This window comes from Physella acuta, unplaced genomic scaffold (genome assembly GCF_028476545.2).
Source record: "Physella acuta isolate Inbredline_101_S28 unplaced genomic scaffold, ASM2847654v3 ptg000255l, whole genome shotgun sequence".
Taxonomy (NCBI): Eukaryota; Metazoa; Mollusca; class Gastropoda; family Physidae; genus Physella; species Physella acuta.
The window spans coordinates 549,868-566,585 of record NW_026731774.1 but is presented as its reverse complement, the minus strand read 5'-3'; the positions used below and the strand labels follow the sequence as shown (position 1 = coordinate 566,585).

At 31.9% G+C, this 16,718-nt stretch overlaps 2 protein-coding genes across 5 annotated transcripts; both read right to left on the bottom strand.

The window, feature by feature from the left end:
- Positions 1 to 701: 701 nt before the first annotated feature.
- Positions 702 to 4,158, bottom strand: LOC131938677 (uncharacterized). 3 transcript variants are annotated; one of them, XM_059296805.1, is made up of 4 exons: positions 4,061 to 4,158; positions 1,935 to 2,192; positions 1,499 to 1,538; positions 702 to 1,365 (listed from the first exon to the last, which is right to left on the bottom strand). In XM_059296805.1, the coding sequence occupies exons 2-4, from the start codon at positions 2,163 to 2,165 to the stop codon at positions 1,055 to 1,057; spliced, it is 582 nt and encodes a 193-aa protein (XP_059152788.1). In that variant the 5' UTR covers positions 2,166 to 2,192; positions 4,061 to 4,158; the 3' UTR covers positions 702 to 1,054. The 3 variants fall into 3 exon arrangements, with proteins under 3 accessions (XP_059152788.1, XP_059152789.1, XP_059152790.1); XM_059296806.1 differs by lacking the exon at positions 4,061 to 4,158 and adding an exon at positions 2,965 to 3,025; XM_059296807.1 differs by lacking the exon at positions 4,061 to 4,158 and adding an exon at positions 2,938 to 2,956.
- Positions 4,159 to 5,388: 1,230 nt separating this feature from the next.
- On the bottom strand, positions 5,389 to 10,526 carry LOC131938672 (uncharacterized). Of its 2 annotated transcripts, none has more exons than XM_059296798.1 (4): positions 10,474 to 10,526; positions 7,426 to 9,982; positions 6,919 to 7,008; positions 5,389 to 6,392 (listed from the first exon to the last, which is right to left on the bottom strand). In XM_059296798.1, exons 2-4 carry the CDS (start codon positions 9,851 to 9,853, stop codon positions 6,262 to 6,264), a joined length of 2,649 nt encoding a protein of 882 aa, XP_059152781.1. In that variant the 5' UTR covers positions 9,854 to 9,982; positions 10,474 to 10,526; the 3' UTR covers positions 5,389 to 6,261. The 2 variants fall into 2 exon arrangements, with proteins under 2 accessions (XP_059152781.1, XP_059152780.1); XM_059296797.1 differs by lacking the exon at positions 10,474 to 10,526 and adding an exon at positions 10,222 to 10,382.
- Between the last annotated feature and the right edge of the window lie 6,192 nt (positions 10,527 to 16,718).

Below are 16,718 nucleotides of genomic sequence, written 5' to 3'. Positions count from 1 at the left end.
TGCACAACAAGTCTGTGCTAGCACTGTTAGCTAAAGCTGAATAAGACTGTTGTTAACACACATTCAATTGTATACAGTGTTTATTTCAGTTTTTTTTCCGGTTGAAAGCACTTAAAACTTGAGGGCGGGGGGGGGGGGCACTTAAATGTTCGGGGGGAGGGAGTCAAACACTTGTTACAGTAAAGTATATTATCTCTTTAAAACATATTTCTTCAGTTTCGCTCTTGGTGTGATATACTTGCTTCGGTTGGGACTCCCCCACCCATTCCCGACTGAAGAGATGATCCCTGATAGAAACTCTGTATGGCACGACGATACAGTGTTGTCAGCATATTATTGTCGTCTTATGAGGAGTGTGTGTAAAAATTACTGCAAACTAGCTACAGTAATCTCAATAAAACAGATATTGTTAGTCACCTCACAAGTTAAAGACAATTACCTATAACTATCTTTAACTTGTGAGGTAGCTAACATTATCTGCTTAATAACTAATTGCATTAACGTCACTGCAATTACCGTTTGTATCAATCGCAATGAAGTAAGCATTCTTGAAAAAGGGATATTTTTGTTTAGTTTGTAGTTATTCCTCCGTTTGAATTAGAGGCCAACAAGTAAACATGAATTACAACAACAAGTCAAATTAGTACTTCAATTAAGTATTATATAATAGGCCGACTACAGTTTGCAAAGAACACACATTTTATTTATGCTAAAAATCATATATACTATTTCAATAGTTTTAATCTTTTTAAAGAGCAAAAAAGAAAGTACTGGTTGTGAATTATATAAGCGAATAAAAATTATTTATAAGTGAATTACAATATACACTTATCAAGAGGAAACGAAATTATATACACCAAGCTAAGTAAATGATGTAGATGTTTAATAATGAATACATCTTGCACATCTTTTTTATAAAAAACAAATAAAAGAAAATATTTAAAAAAAACATAGACCTACATTACCAACTAAATAAGTTATTTAATAACCTTGGTTTATTAAACTTGCTTACAAAAAGCTAAGCTTTTAAAACTTAAGTATCCGCTGTAGAAATTTACATTTGGTCTTTTAATTTCTTTGCAACATGCGGGTATTCACTTTCTAAACAATTTATGAACTCAGGAAATGCTCTCCGTGGTCCAGAGTCTAATAATTTATCTAGTAAAACACGTGTGCGATCCTTTCTATACTTCTGTTCCAGAATTTCGTTTTGAGCATCCAAGTCTATGATACATTTAGAAAACAGGTGCGCTGTTAATTGCTTAGCATCGAGTTCCTCAAGTAAGAATTTATACTCTTTTGTTAATATACTTCTGTGTTTGTCTCTCAGTTTTCCTCGAATGGGTATAGTTTGGTCAGTGGAATCTGTCAACAAATTAGAAAGAAAACAATATAGAGAGAGAATGAGAGAGAGAATGAGAGTGTGAGAGAGATGCAAAGAAGGGGAGAGAGCTAAGATATTGTATATAACATTTCCAAGATACGAATTTGTTTTTACCGTCAACACCCGATGCTTCTGTCGCTTCATCATGATGTTCCTAGATGTTAAAAAGAAAAAAAAAAATATATAAATATAAATCATGTATGAAAGTTGATAAACGTGTACATAGAAAAATGTAAAATTAAGCGGTAATATATATATAATTTTTCACTTCGTGTGTTATTTGATGTCATTTTTTTAAAAATTATTATTTAATTGTGGTGTCAGGAGCTTTTTTTCTATTTACAAGTGGATATTTTATAAATTTAGTCAAACTTGCCTTCTATAAAATCATTACTCAAATATACATTTTAACATATCAAGCCAAACCAAACTACAGATTGTAGAGATCATAAAACCAGCTGTATCTGGGTTTTTGCTATAATTATATGTGTGTTGTTTTAAATGCATATATGTATCCCTTATACGTATATAAAATAACTGGTTAACTTACGTCGTATTCTGTCTCATTTGTTACATTTCCTGATTGATAGGTAAAGTTCCCTTCCTCAGTAATTTCATTATCTCTCTGATACACATCACCACTGGCAACATTTGAAGTGTTCCCTATCTCTATCACCGTGTTTCCCTTCTTTGTGATCTTATTGCCTATCTGTGTTATGTTTCGACCTCTCTGGTTCGGACGTGGCATGTATTCATCTTCTACTGACTTGTTGGCCGCCATATTAAAGCCTCAATTAAGGCTTTTAGCCTGAAATTTCACAAACCATTTTATAGTGGCAAGAATTTTTAAAAAAAAAAATGCAAACTCTAATAGATTTAACTCTTGAAAATAAAAAATAATATACTTAATTCTTGTGGATATTTAAACTATTAGACACATACCCATTTACATTCACGCTTCTAAGTAAACTATAAAACAAAGCATAAATATATCAATATTTTCAAAAATTTGCTTTTTAAGATTATAATTGTTTTTTTTAATCATCACCTATTGCAGTTAATTAATCATTAAAAATACATTAGATAAGTTGTTTTTTTTAAAAAACCGTTTATTTTGGATTTGTAGAAGCAAATAATATTGCTTCTGCATTGGCAACATCTCAAAAAATTTAAATAAGCAAATAACATACAGGAAATTCCTAAACTTATAACTCTAATGAAATATAGCGTAATCATGGCTAGTGTAAAACAACTCAAAAAACTTAAGCTCACACATTAAATATGAACCATTAATATAGTTATTCCAAAAAGTATTTGGCTAACACTTCGAAATGAAGAATGTCGAGTGATATAAGCGAAATAACACCCACGTAGCAGCGAATAATATCTACATGATTTAACATACACAGTACGTAACAGCAATATTCGAATTAGTAGTGGCGATTTGGGGTTTCTATGCAATTTGTGGGTTACCTTGGAATCGATTGATTTATCCCCTTTCTAGAAGCCCGTAAAATCAAATTAAATTTAATAAAAGAAATAGCTCTGTATACCAATAAAGAATCACCATTTCTACTTACTGTGTCTGGCTGTGAATCTAAACTAATCATTAAAACATGAACGTTGTACAAGCGAATGCAGTCGAACGAGTATCGATTTATTTTAAATACCGCATTTCAAGGAAGACCAAAACACGAGACTCTGTGTTAAATAACCAATATATATTGGAAATTATTTAGCCCCTTTTGGGATTTAAAAAGGAAACGTCACAGTGAAAAAGAAGTTCTTTTTCTAAATATATAAATCATGTTTATTTTTTTAGAATTAACTGGACGTTTTGAAGATTCCGTTTCTGCTCATTTTACTACATTACGTTTAAAATATTAATTTACAAATACATGTGACAATACATAATACAATTTCCGTTAGAATAAACGGAGATGTATTATAATACAGATCTGCTGTTTTAGTCAAAAGTATCTATTACGTAATAATTTATATGTGGTTGTCAATTGGGTATTATTTAAATAAATTTAAGTTGTCTAAATAACCATCATTATAATGTGTGTATTACTGTGATGTATATTAAACTATTGAAAATATTGGTACTTTTATTCTGGGTACCAGTGGCGGAACTAGAAAAAAAGGCTCCCCCGCAAAAAATGGGCCCCCCTATATATATATATATATATATATATATATATATATATATATATATATATATATATATATATATATATATATATATATATATATATATATATATATATATATATATATATATATATATATATATTAGTAGCCTGTTTCAATAAATTTTAAATAATCTATTTCATGAGTAGTTTAATCTGTTTCGTTGCAATATATAACCACCCTGAGACAACAAACTAGACAAAATTATGTCCAAACTCATTTCGGGGCTTGAAATCAACGTGATTTTTTCTAATGCAAACTGCTATTGTCTTGGCTAAACATTTAATTGACAAGCTATATCATAACCAATCTCAGAGCCAGTGGCGAAACAAATCATATAAAATATATGAATACTATAGTAAATATATATTTACCATAATCGTTTTGTACGTTGGTTAATTTATTAATGTCATTATTTACCTAGAAACAAAACAATGAATTAAATACAAAAAAATTTATATGCATTTAAATATTTTAACGTACCAAATCGAGAAACAATAGTCAGTCATGCCCCTAAACTTGCACCTAAGCTCAAACTTGACAAAAGTCGCATTTAAAGTTTCTTTCAGGCAACGCTTCGGGAGGGTGGAGTGGACATAGAATTAAATGTATAATGAGAGCAAATGTGTAGGAATATTTGTTTTTTTAGGGGGATTCCACGTTCTATTCTTAGATATAATTGTTACACATTTTGTAATAAGTCTAGCTGTTTTCTACGTAAAACTCCGTGCCAGCTTATTCTTTTTTTCCTAAACCAAAACAAAGTAATAAAAAGCAAATTCCCCCCCCCCCCCCCCCCCCATGTAATGTTTTTTTTAAAGGGAAGCAATTATGTTTTCCTAATTTGTCAAGGGAAATAATGAGGCTAAAAGATTAAATGTAAATAAGATTCAGACACAATTAAATTTTTTTTTAAACGTTGATACATTTGTTTTTATTTTGTTTGATGGACATATCGACGATTATTAATATAATTTTGGAAAATGAAAATTTAATACATGCAATTCAATCTATTATTCAAACACTTACAAGGTGTCTTAGACTTTCTTCTATTCCCGTTAGCTAAAAATAGTTCTGACCGAACACCATTGGCCTACTGTATACATGTAGAATTGGCAGTTGAATAAATTTAACATACCACTCAACAACACCGACATTTTAGCTGTAGGCGTCTACCCGTCAAACCAGTTTCGAACGTCCCTCGGCTAGATTTAGTCTGAACTATTGATTAAATTACACACTGCAAAATCAGTCATGCATAATTTTCTCACCCGACTGTATCAGCTGACTTGTTTGTGTGTGATTGTGTTATTTTTCTAAATTAGCCTGTATGTTCTTGTGGCAAAAATTATTGAATTTATAGCAAAGGCGAACTTTAAAACTTCAATCTAAACATATGTTAAACTAGTAACAAAAATCAGCAAAAGCTCTATCGGACAAATGGGACAAATACAATAGAAAGTATCTCATCATATGAAGTGTTGTGTCTGCACTATGCTCATTAGCGTCGGTTTCCTTAACGTGAGTCAAGAAAACGATCAGTACTAACTAGACTTAGATATTTTCAACAGACTCTAACAGGAAAGCATTTTTATAGTTTAGAAATTACAAGCGATTCCACCCAGAAATTAAGTACTCTTTTTTTCTGTAACAAATGGTCTGGCTAGCCATGTTTCCAGAGAGTAGTAATTGATTTATTGAATGTCAAATATATTGATCCAACATAATGACAAAAACTAATGAAAGACAAAATATATTAAAAGGAAACCAATAAATCGACGTTTAATTCGTTTTTGTTTTTAAAACTACATTGCGATCATTTCAATCATAGTTTGCCCATTCATGTTTATTCATAACAAAGTATGTTTAACTGGACATTAACATCAGCAGAATTTAATAAGCAATGCATAGCCATATGTGCTTTACTTAGTCTGCTAATGATTGAATGATTATTGTCTTGAAAATGTAAACCTTAACCCATTTTAATTTTTACATTAAAAGAAATTAAATGTGAATGAAACAGTAGAAGAGAAAAAAAATGGGAACTCAGTTTTAATACAGTCATCAACGCAAAACAAAATACTAGTCCAAAGTAATTGTTGGTTAATTTAATAATTATTTCAATTTAAAATGTCTAATCTACAGAAAATGTATAAAAATGCATTATTATTTAACTTAACTTTACAATATAGCATGTTATAAATAGCAAGTAACTTGCTTTTATGCACCATGCAAATTAAAAACCAGTATGATTTTATTTTAAATTAAACAACATAAATGGTGAGAGCTTTTTGCGGCACAAAAAGGAGACCGTGATAAGATTATATGACAAGTACAGAGGCTGTTTACTAAGTATAAACAAGTTATAAATTCAATAGGTCAAGCTAAATTTTAAATATTCCTTGATACCAAAGTATTGTTGTAAAACATACGAATGAAATATAGTCTAATTCATAATAATAATTACAATGACTAACTCATTAAATAAAGTCATAATGATAGCGAATTTTTATTTTATTTTAGTTTTTAATTATTAAATGTTGGTTTTCAGTTGATTATCGTATAAAAGCTAGAAACAATACTTCACATAAAACTCATACCAATACGATACATTTCATTTAAAAAATACCACACATATCTGAAGAAATAAAAACAACAGACTTATAAATGATTTGAATCAGCATTTAAAGTCTTTTGTACGCAATGATGTACTCAGGCAAGCACAGTCTTTTATCATAGATGGCGAATTTACGGAAAATTCCATTTCCGTCTGACAATACGGAGCCTTGGGGCGCACTCGGCACATCTGCAGGCCCTGCAAGATACAAGAGTGCAATACATTGCATATTTCGGCTTTTTCTTCTGTTGTGTAGGTACAGTACTATTGATTATAAAACATCAATTAATTTAATTTTGTGTGTGTTTTTCTGGACCTAATTTCCATGTATGTTTTAAAATTATAAAATATTTCTAGAGTTTTTTTTTTTCAAAATCTACACAGCTGTCTGTATTTTAGTTAGTAAAATAATGATAAATGATTATATGGCCCATATAAATGTTAGTGTATGAAATTTTAGAATTCTATGAAAAGTTTTTTTAAGAAGGCCATGTTGCCATGGCAAACATATTTTCAAATGAGTCCCTGTTGCTTGCAAATATTTTCCTTTAAGTACTCCAACTTAGATATACACAGATAAATAAAACGTATTATTTACTGAGGTTTTTTTTTTTCTTGAGCCTACTTTAAGTTTTTAATTTTTTAAATTAAAACACTTTTAATGATGCATTTTAGGTGAGCATAGCTATATTTATTTTAAAGAGACATAGTTTAAAGTCAGCACCTTTACTTGAAGTTATTGTTCCATCTTTCTCACAAGCTTCCCCAAGTATAGCCCTGACAAGAAACATCGTGCGGATCTCATCGCCAAAATCTAAACAATAATTAGAAAAAATACAATTAAAGAATTATTTTATTTACTGGCATTATTGTACTAATGAACACATTCTACTAGAGGGAATATGTATAGAAAAAAAAACTACACAATAAACAGTAAAATTTAAATGTGTAGTGCAAATCGTTTTTCTTAAGTTAATTTTTACTTTGTAGTTAGCTCTTCATCAGTAAAATAAAAACGTTAAATGCAGTCAAGTCTGTAATAGCAATAAATAAACCAACTGCAATTTAATTTTTTCTAAAGACAGTACATAGATATGTGATAACTCAACAAACAGTATATAGTTATAATCAGTGAAATGGAAAAAAGGCAATGGTAATATGAGCTTACAATTGTTACCCAATGATTCTATCATTACAAGAAAAATGTTATCATAATAGACTAATCAGTTACCCGTGTATTTGTCCGATGTTGTTGAAGATTCCGTACAGATCACAGCGTTACCGTACTCGTCTTTAGCGCTGGTGTTAATTGCTGGGTCCAGTCCTTTAGTTGACATGGCATCGACCAGGCAGGAACTGACGCCATGGAACAGGTAATGTTCGTTGATGACGTCATCCAGCTGGGCTCTCATGGATGTCTCAAGGTGTCTACTGGTCATGACATCACCAAGTTTTACACGCTGGTGAAGTGGTAACGTACTCAGCCGTTGGTGTATTTCTGCTCTCTTTGTTTGGTACATCAGTTTAATTTTTTCATTGTTGATTTTCAGAACTTTTACAACCACTGGACGCATATTTCCCAACGTCCATGTTTTAACTAATAAATTCTCCACTGATGATTTAGTTTTAGAATCGACTTCAACATACTGATGCTCTAAATTGTCGATGGCTGATTTCGTTTCATTATTGATAACAAAAAATACATACTGTCCATCAACGGTTTCTTTAATTTTTTTGCCGACATCAGCGTAATGATATTTTCCACCATCAACTGCCACTTTACTGACATCAGCGTAATGATGTTTTCCACCATCAACCTCCACTTTACCGACATCAGCGTGATGATGATTTCCACCATCAACTGCCACTTTACTGACATCAGCGTGATGATGATTTCCACCATCAACAGCCACTTTACTGACATCAGCGTGATGATGATTTCCACCATCAACCTCCACTTTACTGACATCAGCGTAATGATGTTTTCCACCATCGACTGCCACTTTACCGACATCAGCGTAATGATGTTCTCCACCATCAACTGCCACTTTACTGACATCAGCGTGATGATGATTTCCACCATAAACTGCTACTTTACTGACATCAGCGTAATGATATTTTCCACCATCAACTGCCACTTTACCGACATCAGCGTAATGATGTTTTCCACCATCAACTGCCACTTTACCGACATCAACGTAATGGAGTTGTCCTTCAGACGCTGGTTGGACATCACTGTCATTAAATATAAATGGTCTCCAGCGGGTAGATTCAGGAAAGAAACTCTTCATTCTGTACCCTGTAGTCGGTGCCGTGAACGCGCCTAGTGGTATGTCCGGAATTGAAAAAGCCCCAACTCCGCTCATATCAACACTATCCTCTGTACTTTTTTGTTTATTTTCTTTTACATTGTTTTCATTTCCGGAGTCGTTTATTTTCTGTCCAGTTACATTTACGGTGTTATCGACCTGATTTACTGTTTGATCCGATACTTTTAGCTCTGTTCCGGTTTGATCTGAAGATTTTCCGGACAGGTGTATTGTGTTTCCGGTTAAATTTATCTCGTTACCTGCCTGATTTAAAGTGTTGTCCGTTTGTGTTATCGTGTCCCCTGTCTGGTTGATTTCGCTTCCGGTCTTACTAGCATCGTTTCCGGTCTGATTCAGTGTGTCTCCGGATTCAATAATCGTATTTCCGGTTAGATTTATATTGTTTTCCGATTGTTTTACAGTGTTACCTGTCTGGTTGATTGTATCACCTGATTGATTTACTGTCAGTCCAGATTGTTTCGAACTGCCCCCAATCTCATTTGTTGTATCCCCAATTTGATTGATTGTGTGTCCAGTTTTAGTTATCTTATTATCCTTCATCTTTACTTTGTTGCCTCTCTGCTTTACAGTATTATCTCTCTGATGTACCGTATCTCCTGTCTGATTTACAGTGTTGCCTTTCTGATTTACAGTAGCCCCAGACATACCCTCCCCGCCTTCTACCTTATTGACAGTATCTCCTATTTGGTTTATCGTATGCCCTGACTGAGAGATAGAATTTCCCGACATTTCCACATCATTGTCTTCCTGTTCTACTGTATTTCCTTCTGTAGTGATTGTGTCTCCTTTTTGATTTACAATGTTCCCTTCTTGACTGACTGCAACACCCGACATTCCATTCCCCAAGTCAATCTTATTTGAAGTATTTCCTGTTTGATTTACACAATGTCCAGATTGTCCGTATGTGTTATCTCCCTGTTCTGTAGAATTTTCCGTTTGGCTACCATTCACGCCTTGAGCATAGTAGCCGCTTGCGGTCCCCTTCGTAGGACCCGTTCCTCGGCCTCCAACCACATTTAGACTCACACCTGGCACACTGACCCCACTGTTAAACCTGTCGTCAGTTACACTTGACCCACCCCCACTGCTTTGAAAACCTCCTCTATTCGTCCTGTTTCTTGCATGAGTCCCGTCACTTTGTATGATGTCAGAACTTGTCTCTTCTTGGTGGTCCGCGTCATCCTCTGTGTGCACATTGTGAACGTTATGTTGCATCATCTCGTTGTACATCCATGCTGCTATACCATACACCCAGAGACAAACCTTAAGGAGGTTGTTTAATGTCATACCTAGCAGTGACTGGTTACTTTCTTTGCTATTTCTTTCCATCTCCAGAATAAACGCAGTTTTGTTTAGTATCAGTGAGATAAATTAGTCATACACATCAGGATATATTTCGATCTTTGTTTTAGCTTCCATAAAAGGTAACGTCCATTTATATTAAGTTCTGAACTTTGCCTTATTAAAAAGCAAATAAGATTCATTTTATTTTCATAAGCTACAAGTACAATGAAAAAAAAATTACAACTATGATTCAAATAATTATTAAATACCCCAAAAAATGCATTTGTTTATTATAAGTACGAATTTTTCAATTTTATGTTTATTAGATAATTATTTGCTAGATTAATATAAATTCTTCACTTTTTTAAAATGTGTCTTTTAGGCTAAAAAATCAAAAATAAAATGTTACTTACGCAACAATTATTAATATCACGATATCATCTATATTGAAATATCGATACTAAAAACATTAATCCTTAATCTTAACTCTACATTAAAACCATTAAAAAAACAACTTTCCACACCTAGCGACTGTGTCAACACTCTTCTATCGTTTGACGCTTACGCCGATTTGGAAGCTTTAACATTGAAAACTCTTCAGATCAGTCATGGAGTTGTAAGTTATAAATATAAATATGAAGAGTTGCGTCTGTTTTTATACGAACCTACGTCCCAACACGTTATGTTTACTGAGTGACGTCACTGAAGAAGAGTAGAGGACAACCTCGATACAACAAAACAAAAAAAAAATCAATAATTGTTTTGATAGATCAGGTATGTTCATAAAGCCCCATTCCAACTTCACGCCTACATGCATTATATGTTAACTGTGATGGGTGAAAATGATAAACACAAATAATAATTGTGTTAAAAATATAAAAAGAGAGAAGCAGAATAATATTGCATTTTAGTCTAACGTTTAAGCTCTAGTTGGAAAATTTTGGTTTATGTGTCGTATGTGTTTCTAAATATAGATCCTTAGACTAATATATGTTATGTAAGTAAATCTAACAGTAAACACAAACTGTTTGACCTTGCGCTATTTCAGACACACAGACACGCATTACTGACTAAATCATATTATTAAAGAGCAACGCCTATTAAAAACATTATCTAGTTAGTTTCAAAATAAAGAAGTAATTAAAATATTGATTAGTGTACATTTACTCAAGTAAATCGTAATTAACATTTAGAACTTTGCCGAAAAAATCAATAAAACGTGATTACATGTTCTATTTATATCTTATTTATTATAAAATGACGAGGGTCGACACTTGTAACTAAATCAAGTACAATCTGACAAGCTATTCAGAATCTGACAGTTGAATATGTTTGAACAAGACCTTGCGAGAACACGACACATTGTATGTGTTGATCTCTATATTTAGGCATACTTGAAATAAACCAACATTTAAAAGGCTATAGCATTTACGCCTTAATGTGTATTTTATTAACACTTAAACGTTGTATGCTGTTTATTTGCGGTTTCTTTTATATTTGTTTCTTCGTTGATAATTTATAATTTTAAAACTTACCACAAGCACATACATTTTTTTCCACAAAAGTTTCGATGGTGTATAACACTTAGTGAAGATCAATTTTGAACAAATTTGAATTATATGACCGTTAAACACAAGTAATTAACAAAGAAATACATGTACCAAAAGTGTAACGTGATGCCTAGCATAAACGATCGATTTAGGAGATCGGTAGGGGGGGGGGGGGTATAGAGAGGCGGAACTGGTGGTAGTTTATACAACGAGTTTCTCTGTATAAAATAACCCGGAAACTAAAGGTAACGCCTGACGTAAACAAACGTTATAAATTACCCGTAAACAGTTTAAAAGATCGTCGTTCTCTACATTTCTACATCGTATCAGAGAGAATAAATATCCTAACAGATTCGACACAACATATATTTCTTGAGTTATTTAAGCAAACAAATACAGAAACAAACTAAAATAAAGCACAATTGTTCATTACAAATCTAAATTTCTTGGAAAACAACAAGCATTGAATTGACTGTATTGATCCAAGCAAAATAATCAATACTCATCAATAAATAAATATTTGAGCTTTCTTTGTTTAGTTGGAACTTTAGGGAAAAAATCAATTTTTAAAAATCGATTATTTAGATAGCTGTTAAAAACTAATTGAAGCAAGATTTCAAACATTACTCGTTTACATGGGGCATGTCTAAAAATAGAAAGAGTAAGAATTAGGTGTGCAAAATGGATGTCACTATATACCACTGCAATTCCTGCCTGTGTATAATCCACAGTTTGGTAATCATTTGAAAAAAATTCTTTCTTATGCTCCGTTTTTAATTGAATGTTGGACAGGAATTTTTTAATGCAATTTGTTTTAATGCATTTTGTTTATTTATTTAGTGACGTGTTTGTTTTGTTGATGGTATTATTTAATGTGTTTCCAAAATGTAATTAAGGTATTTTTTCGTGAGCTGCATTGTTTTCAGCAATACCTATTAGTGCTTCCTAATTGTGTATATACAGTCCTAAACAATCGGTAAGATTTGTTTCAATTTTTTTCTCAAAACACGATTGTTTTATACTTATTTTAGATCGATCATAATGAGAAAGCAAACGATGAGAAAGCATATATATATATATATATATATATATATATATATATATATATATATATATATATATATATATATATATATATATATATATATATGATATGATATTAATTGATCATTTCTTATTAATTTCATGCTGATTAAGACTACTTTAGCCAATTGCAGATTGTATTTAGGTTTAACGAATATATTTTATTGAAATTAACCGTAAAATTATACATGCAACAAGGCTAATCAAGAAAATTTTCTAAGAGTTATATTTAATTACTCGATGTTATATTCCGCGCTAAGTATGATTACATAACACCTTATGTCCATAAAATATTATATTACGTTTTATTAAATGAATATGGTTTTGGAGGTTGGAAGTTTAAAAAAAAATTATTTAGCTTTTTTAAAATATGCACTTTTATCGCTCCTTAACATTTATAAAAGGAACAACGGAAATAATTCAGTACATATTTTTTATTTATGTAAAACACAATTTTAAAAAGAGGGAACACATAAGGATTGTGCTTTTAAAAAATTACGTATATATCTAGGTTAAGGCTTGTAAGTTTATAACTATTACCATAATAATTTATACAATATTTCTGAATGCAGCGCTATTGTTTCCAAATGTATTGCTAAATAACACAGCCTGTAATTATAAAGTGCTATTGCTGTAAAGTTTTTATCACAAAGAGACAAATTGACATCAGTAGAACCCTGCCATTCTCTTTGCGAGTTGAAGAAACAGCGAATTAGCTGCCATTCTTAATGTTAAAATCCGTTAAAGGCAATACAGAAGATGGCAGCAAACTATCCAACGATGTGGTTGTAAATGACTCGGTAAAAAGTATTTTAAAATGCATTTGCTTTCAACTTTATTATGTTACGAAATACACACACATTAATAAACGAAACACGTATTTAACTTATTCTAAATATTAATTTTCAAAAACACGTTTTTTTCTTTTTCTTTTAACATTTGGAAACTATAACAATATATGCTTACATCTCAGTACGTAACACATAAACACACAATTGTAAGAGTTGTATTATAAAATAAAGTTACAAATCACACTATCTTTTAAATGCATACATATATTTTCTGAGCAAAAAAACCACAGCAATAATACTAGAGCTGTGGAGATCATACATAGCAACTGAGCAGAATAATTTCTATTATGCATAGTGTGATAGATACGTTAACAAATTAACAATAACAAAAAAAAACTTATTTTAAGTTGGTAGATTAAGGTACCAAGTCAAAAGTGTTGTTTTAATATTAACTTATATATGTCGTGCTATTATGTGTAAAATATGCAAGGGAACTTAGCATGTCAGTCATTTTCTATAACGTTATTAAGGTAGCGTCCCTTATTTTATTTTTATTTTTTTCGAAATACGTTAACATATCAAAGTTTAAAAGATATTGTTATTTTGACAGAAATAAGTAATTTGTCCACAGTATATCTGTGTTGTTCATCATTCAAGAACTAACCATAAACATAGTGTGTAGTTTTTTATCATCGAAGGAATTAAGCAGCGCTATTTTCTTAAATTTGTTGATTTATTAAAGACATCTACTACATTTTTGTTAAAGTAAATATAGAGATACCTTTAAATCGAAATGAAACAACTGTGAAAAAAACATTAAGAGCAAAATATCTTATATAAAAGTCGATATAGTATGCATAAAAATATAATAATTAGTTAAACTTAAACAATATGCATTGAAAATAACTTTAGTGCAATTTAATGAATTGTGCATTAGTGAATATTTTCACCCACAACGAATTCTTTAATACTGTCCGCTTCAACATACGTATTTTCGTCACACAGGTCGTCATTGATTTCGTCTTCATCGCTATCGTCGTCATCCTTTTCCTCGCTTATAACTCTTTCAGACCGAGCTATTGATTCCTCTAGTGCTTCCAAAAGTAAATTAAATTCAGTTTTGTCTTCATCATTGCTTCTGTCCTCATCAATTTCGTCTTCTACAATGTCACTTGCATATTTCACTAATGTTTTTTTCAAATCTTTAATATTACCCTTTCCCGTAAGAATACCTTTGTGGTTGTCATTTGCTGTCGAGTCACTAGCGTTGTTTATTTGAATAACTGTGTTGTCTCTCTGTTCAAATATATTTTCACGGCTATTTACCTTATTTCCTGATTCTATGGACTTAACTCCAATGAGAATAATATTGTTTCCACTTTGAATTGTTTGATTCCCCGTCTCCGTTGTTACGTTTTCTTTCTTTATTATATTGTTTTTAGCTTGGAAAATAAAATTACCGACAGAAGTGAAAACATTTCTTTTTTTAGTAGTAGTGTTGTTTGTATTTACTATCTTATTTTCTGTTTGAATGACGATGTCTCTTTTGTCGGTCTTTGTATTGGTTGTTTGTGTCTCCGTGTTTGGTGGTGTTTGTGTGTCATGGGCGTTTGTGATACTGTTGTCTTTGTGTGTGTGTTCAACAATGGCTTGTGTAACAGCACCATCTTTGGGTTTCAGGGTTTGTGGCTTGCCTTGTCTAGTGTCATCCTTGTGTGTTTGTGTGTTTAGTGTTGTGTCAAAGTGATGTGTTTGCGTTGCTGCGTTGATCGTTAGAGTGTCAAAGTTTGGTGTTTGTGTAGCAATGTTTGTGGACCGTGAATAAGAGTTATGTGTCTGAGATGCAGCGTTTATCGTAAGAGATTTTGTGAGCTGGTTTTGTATGTCAGGTGCTATTTGCACACCTTTCGCTTTTTTATTCATTTCAAAAGTTAAAAGACAGTTGGGGCTAGAAAATTGCTTCTTATTGATCTGATTTATTCAGGTAAAAATGTGTTTTATATGTGGACCCAAACATTATAAATTATAACTTATCAACGTCTGAGAAACGTGTTCAAACTATTCGTCCTTGATCCGCCAGCTTTCTGATTAAGTGTATAGAGTCTTGTTCTGGATAGTGTTTTGTCTGGAATAAAACATAACTCTCTTAATTATCATATATCTTAAGTTAATTTTTTCAAAATCAATAACATCGTTTACATCATTTGAAAGATTAGATTTAATGATTTATTTATAGGCAAATTACACTAATAAACAAAATTCAAATAATATGTTTTAAAGAACAAGGAAAACGTTTTGAATCCGAAATAGTATTGTAAGCACATAATCATCGTTACATGTGTTGTATTTGATTCTTCCACATTAGTTGTATAGGCTACAAGGTGAATAAAGTCTTATAATACATTTCCATTAAATTATAAGGTTACGTAGCCATTTCTTGTAATAACAAACGAGAAAGTTGGGTAATCTAATATTGCAATAAGGATTTGAACAGTGTTTTCTTGTAGTAACAAATACACATCAATCTTTATGTAAAACAGGAGTTTAATGTTAGTCTTTAGCTTTTTACAAATAGAGCCCTCATATGTAGTGGTCTGTTGTCTATGTCTGACTTTGATCCTTGTCGGCTTTTTTTATGTTCGTTTTTTGTCCTAAGCCTATGTTTTATAATTATCCGTCAATTTACCTTCCCAGTCATTTATTGATCAAGATAGCGATATGTTAAATGTAAGTTATGGAATTGGTAATTTATAGAGTTAGTGTTGGTGTTAGGTATACAGAGATGGACACGGAGAAGTGTGGGGATACGGATATTGAGATGGCTGAGGATATGTATAGTTCAGGGGTCGGCAACCTTTTTAGACGGAAGAGCCAAAAGTTACAATTTTCAAAATTTCCCAGTTTTTAAAGAGCCACCAACTCCCCCCCCCCCACCTATATTTGGTATTTGATTAGGATTAGGTAAATAAATTGTATTTGTAATTGTATTTAAAATAAATACCCTTAAATATAAAATAATATTTATTATTATAAAAACATACAAGTTTCGCCAGAATAATAAACTTAGTAATCAAATAATATAAATACAGGACTACATCAATCCTCTTTAGAAGCTGTTAACTTTTTTTTTCTTTCTTGACGGATATCCACGGCACAGAAGGTGTTTGCCATTAGCCAGGCAAGCCTCAACACGGCTAACTTCGACTAACTGGCTTGGATATCGGTTTGATTACCGTGTATCGGTCGCTTCTGTCCTTTGGTTCTCACCAGACTTATCTTCCACCCCACTGAACACAGGGTAAAGTCGTAACCCACCGTCCAGTACCCGGCTCAACAGTAGGAAGCTATTAACTAAACAAAAAATAACGTTACATATGTCAAATTAATGTTAATTGGCAGATAGGGAAATGCATTCTCAATAAAATAACATTCCCCATTTAACGATATTTAAAAAAGTCGGCACATGGGCAGTGGCAAGCATGGAAT

What these genes read in the sequence shown, in the direction of transcription:
- LOC131938677 (XM_059296805.1), bottom strand. Translation starts at nt 2,165, where the DNA reads ATGGCGGCCAACAAGTCAGTAGAAGATGAATACATGCCACGTCCGAAC. An exon ending in CAAATGAGACAGAATACGAC is followed by an intron (nt 1,539 to 1,934) that starts GTAAGTTAACCA and finishes TTTAACATCTAG; the next exon opens with GAACATCATGATGAAGCGAC. An exon ending in AGAAGCATCGGGTGTTGACG is followed by an intron (nt 1,366 to 1,498) that starts GTAAAAACAAAT and finishes ATTTGTTGACAG; the next exon opens with ATTCCACTGACCAAACTATA.
- LOC131938672 (XM_059296798.1), bottom strand. Translation starts at nt 9,853, where the DNA reads ATGGAAAGAAATAGCAAAGAAAGTAACCAGTCACTGCTAGGTATGACA. An exon ending in AACATCGGACAAATACACGG is followed by an intron (nt 7,009 to 7,425) that starts GTAACTGATTAG and finishes ATTATTGTTTAG; the next exon opens with ATTTTGGCGATGAGATCCGC. An exon ending in AACAATAACTTCAAGTAAAG is followed by an intron (nt 6,393 to 6,918) that starts GTGCTGACTTTA and finishes TGTATCTTGCAG; the next exon opens with GGCCTGCAGATGTGCCGAGT.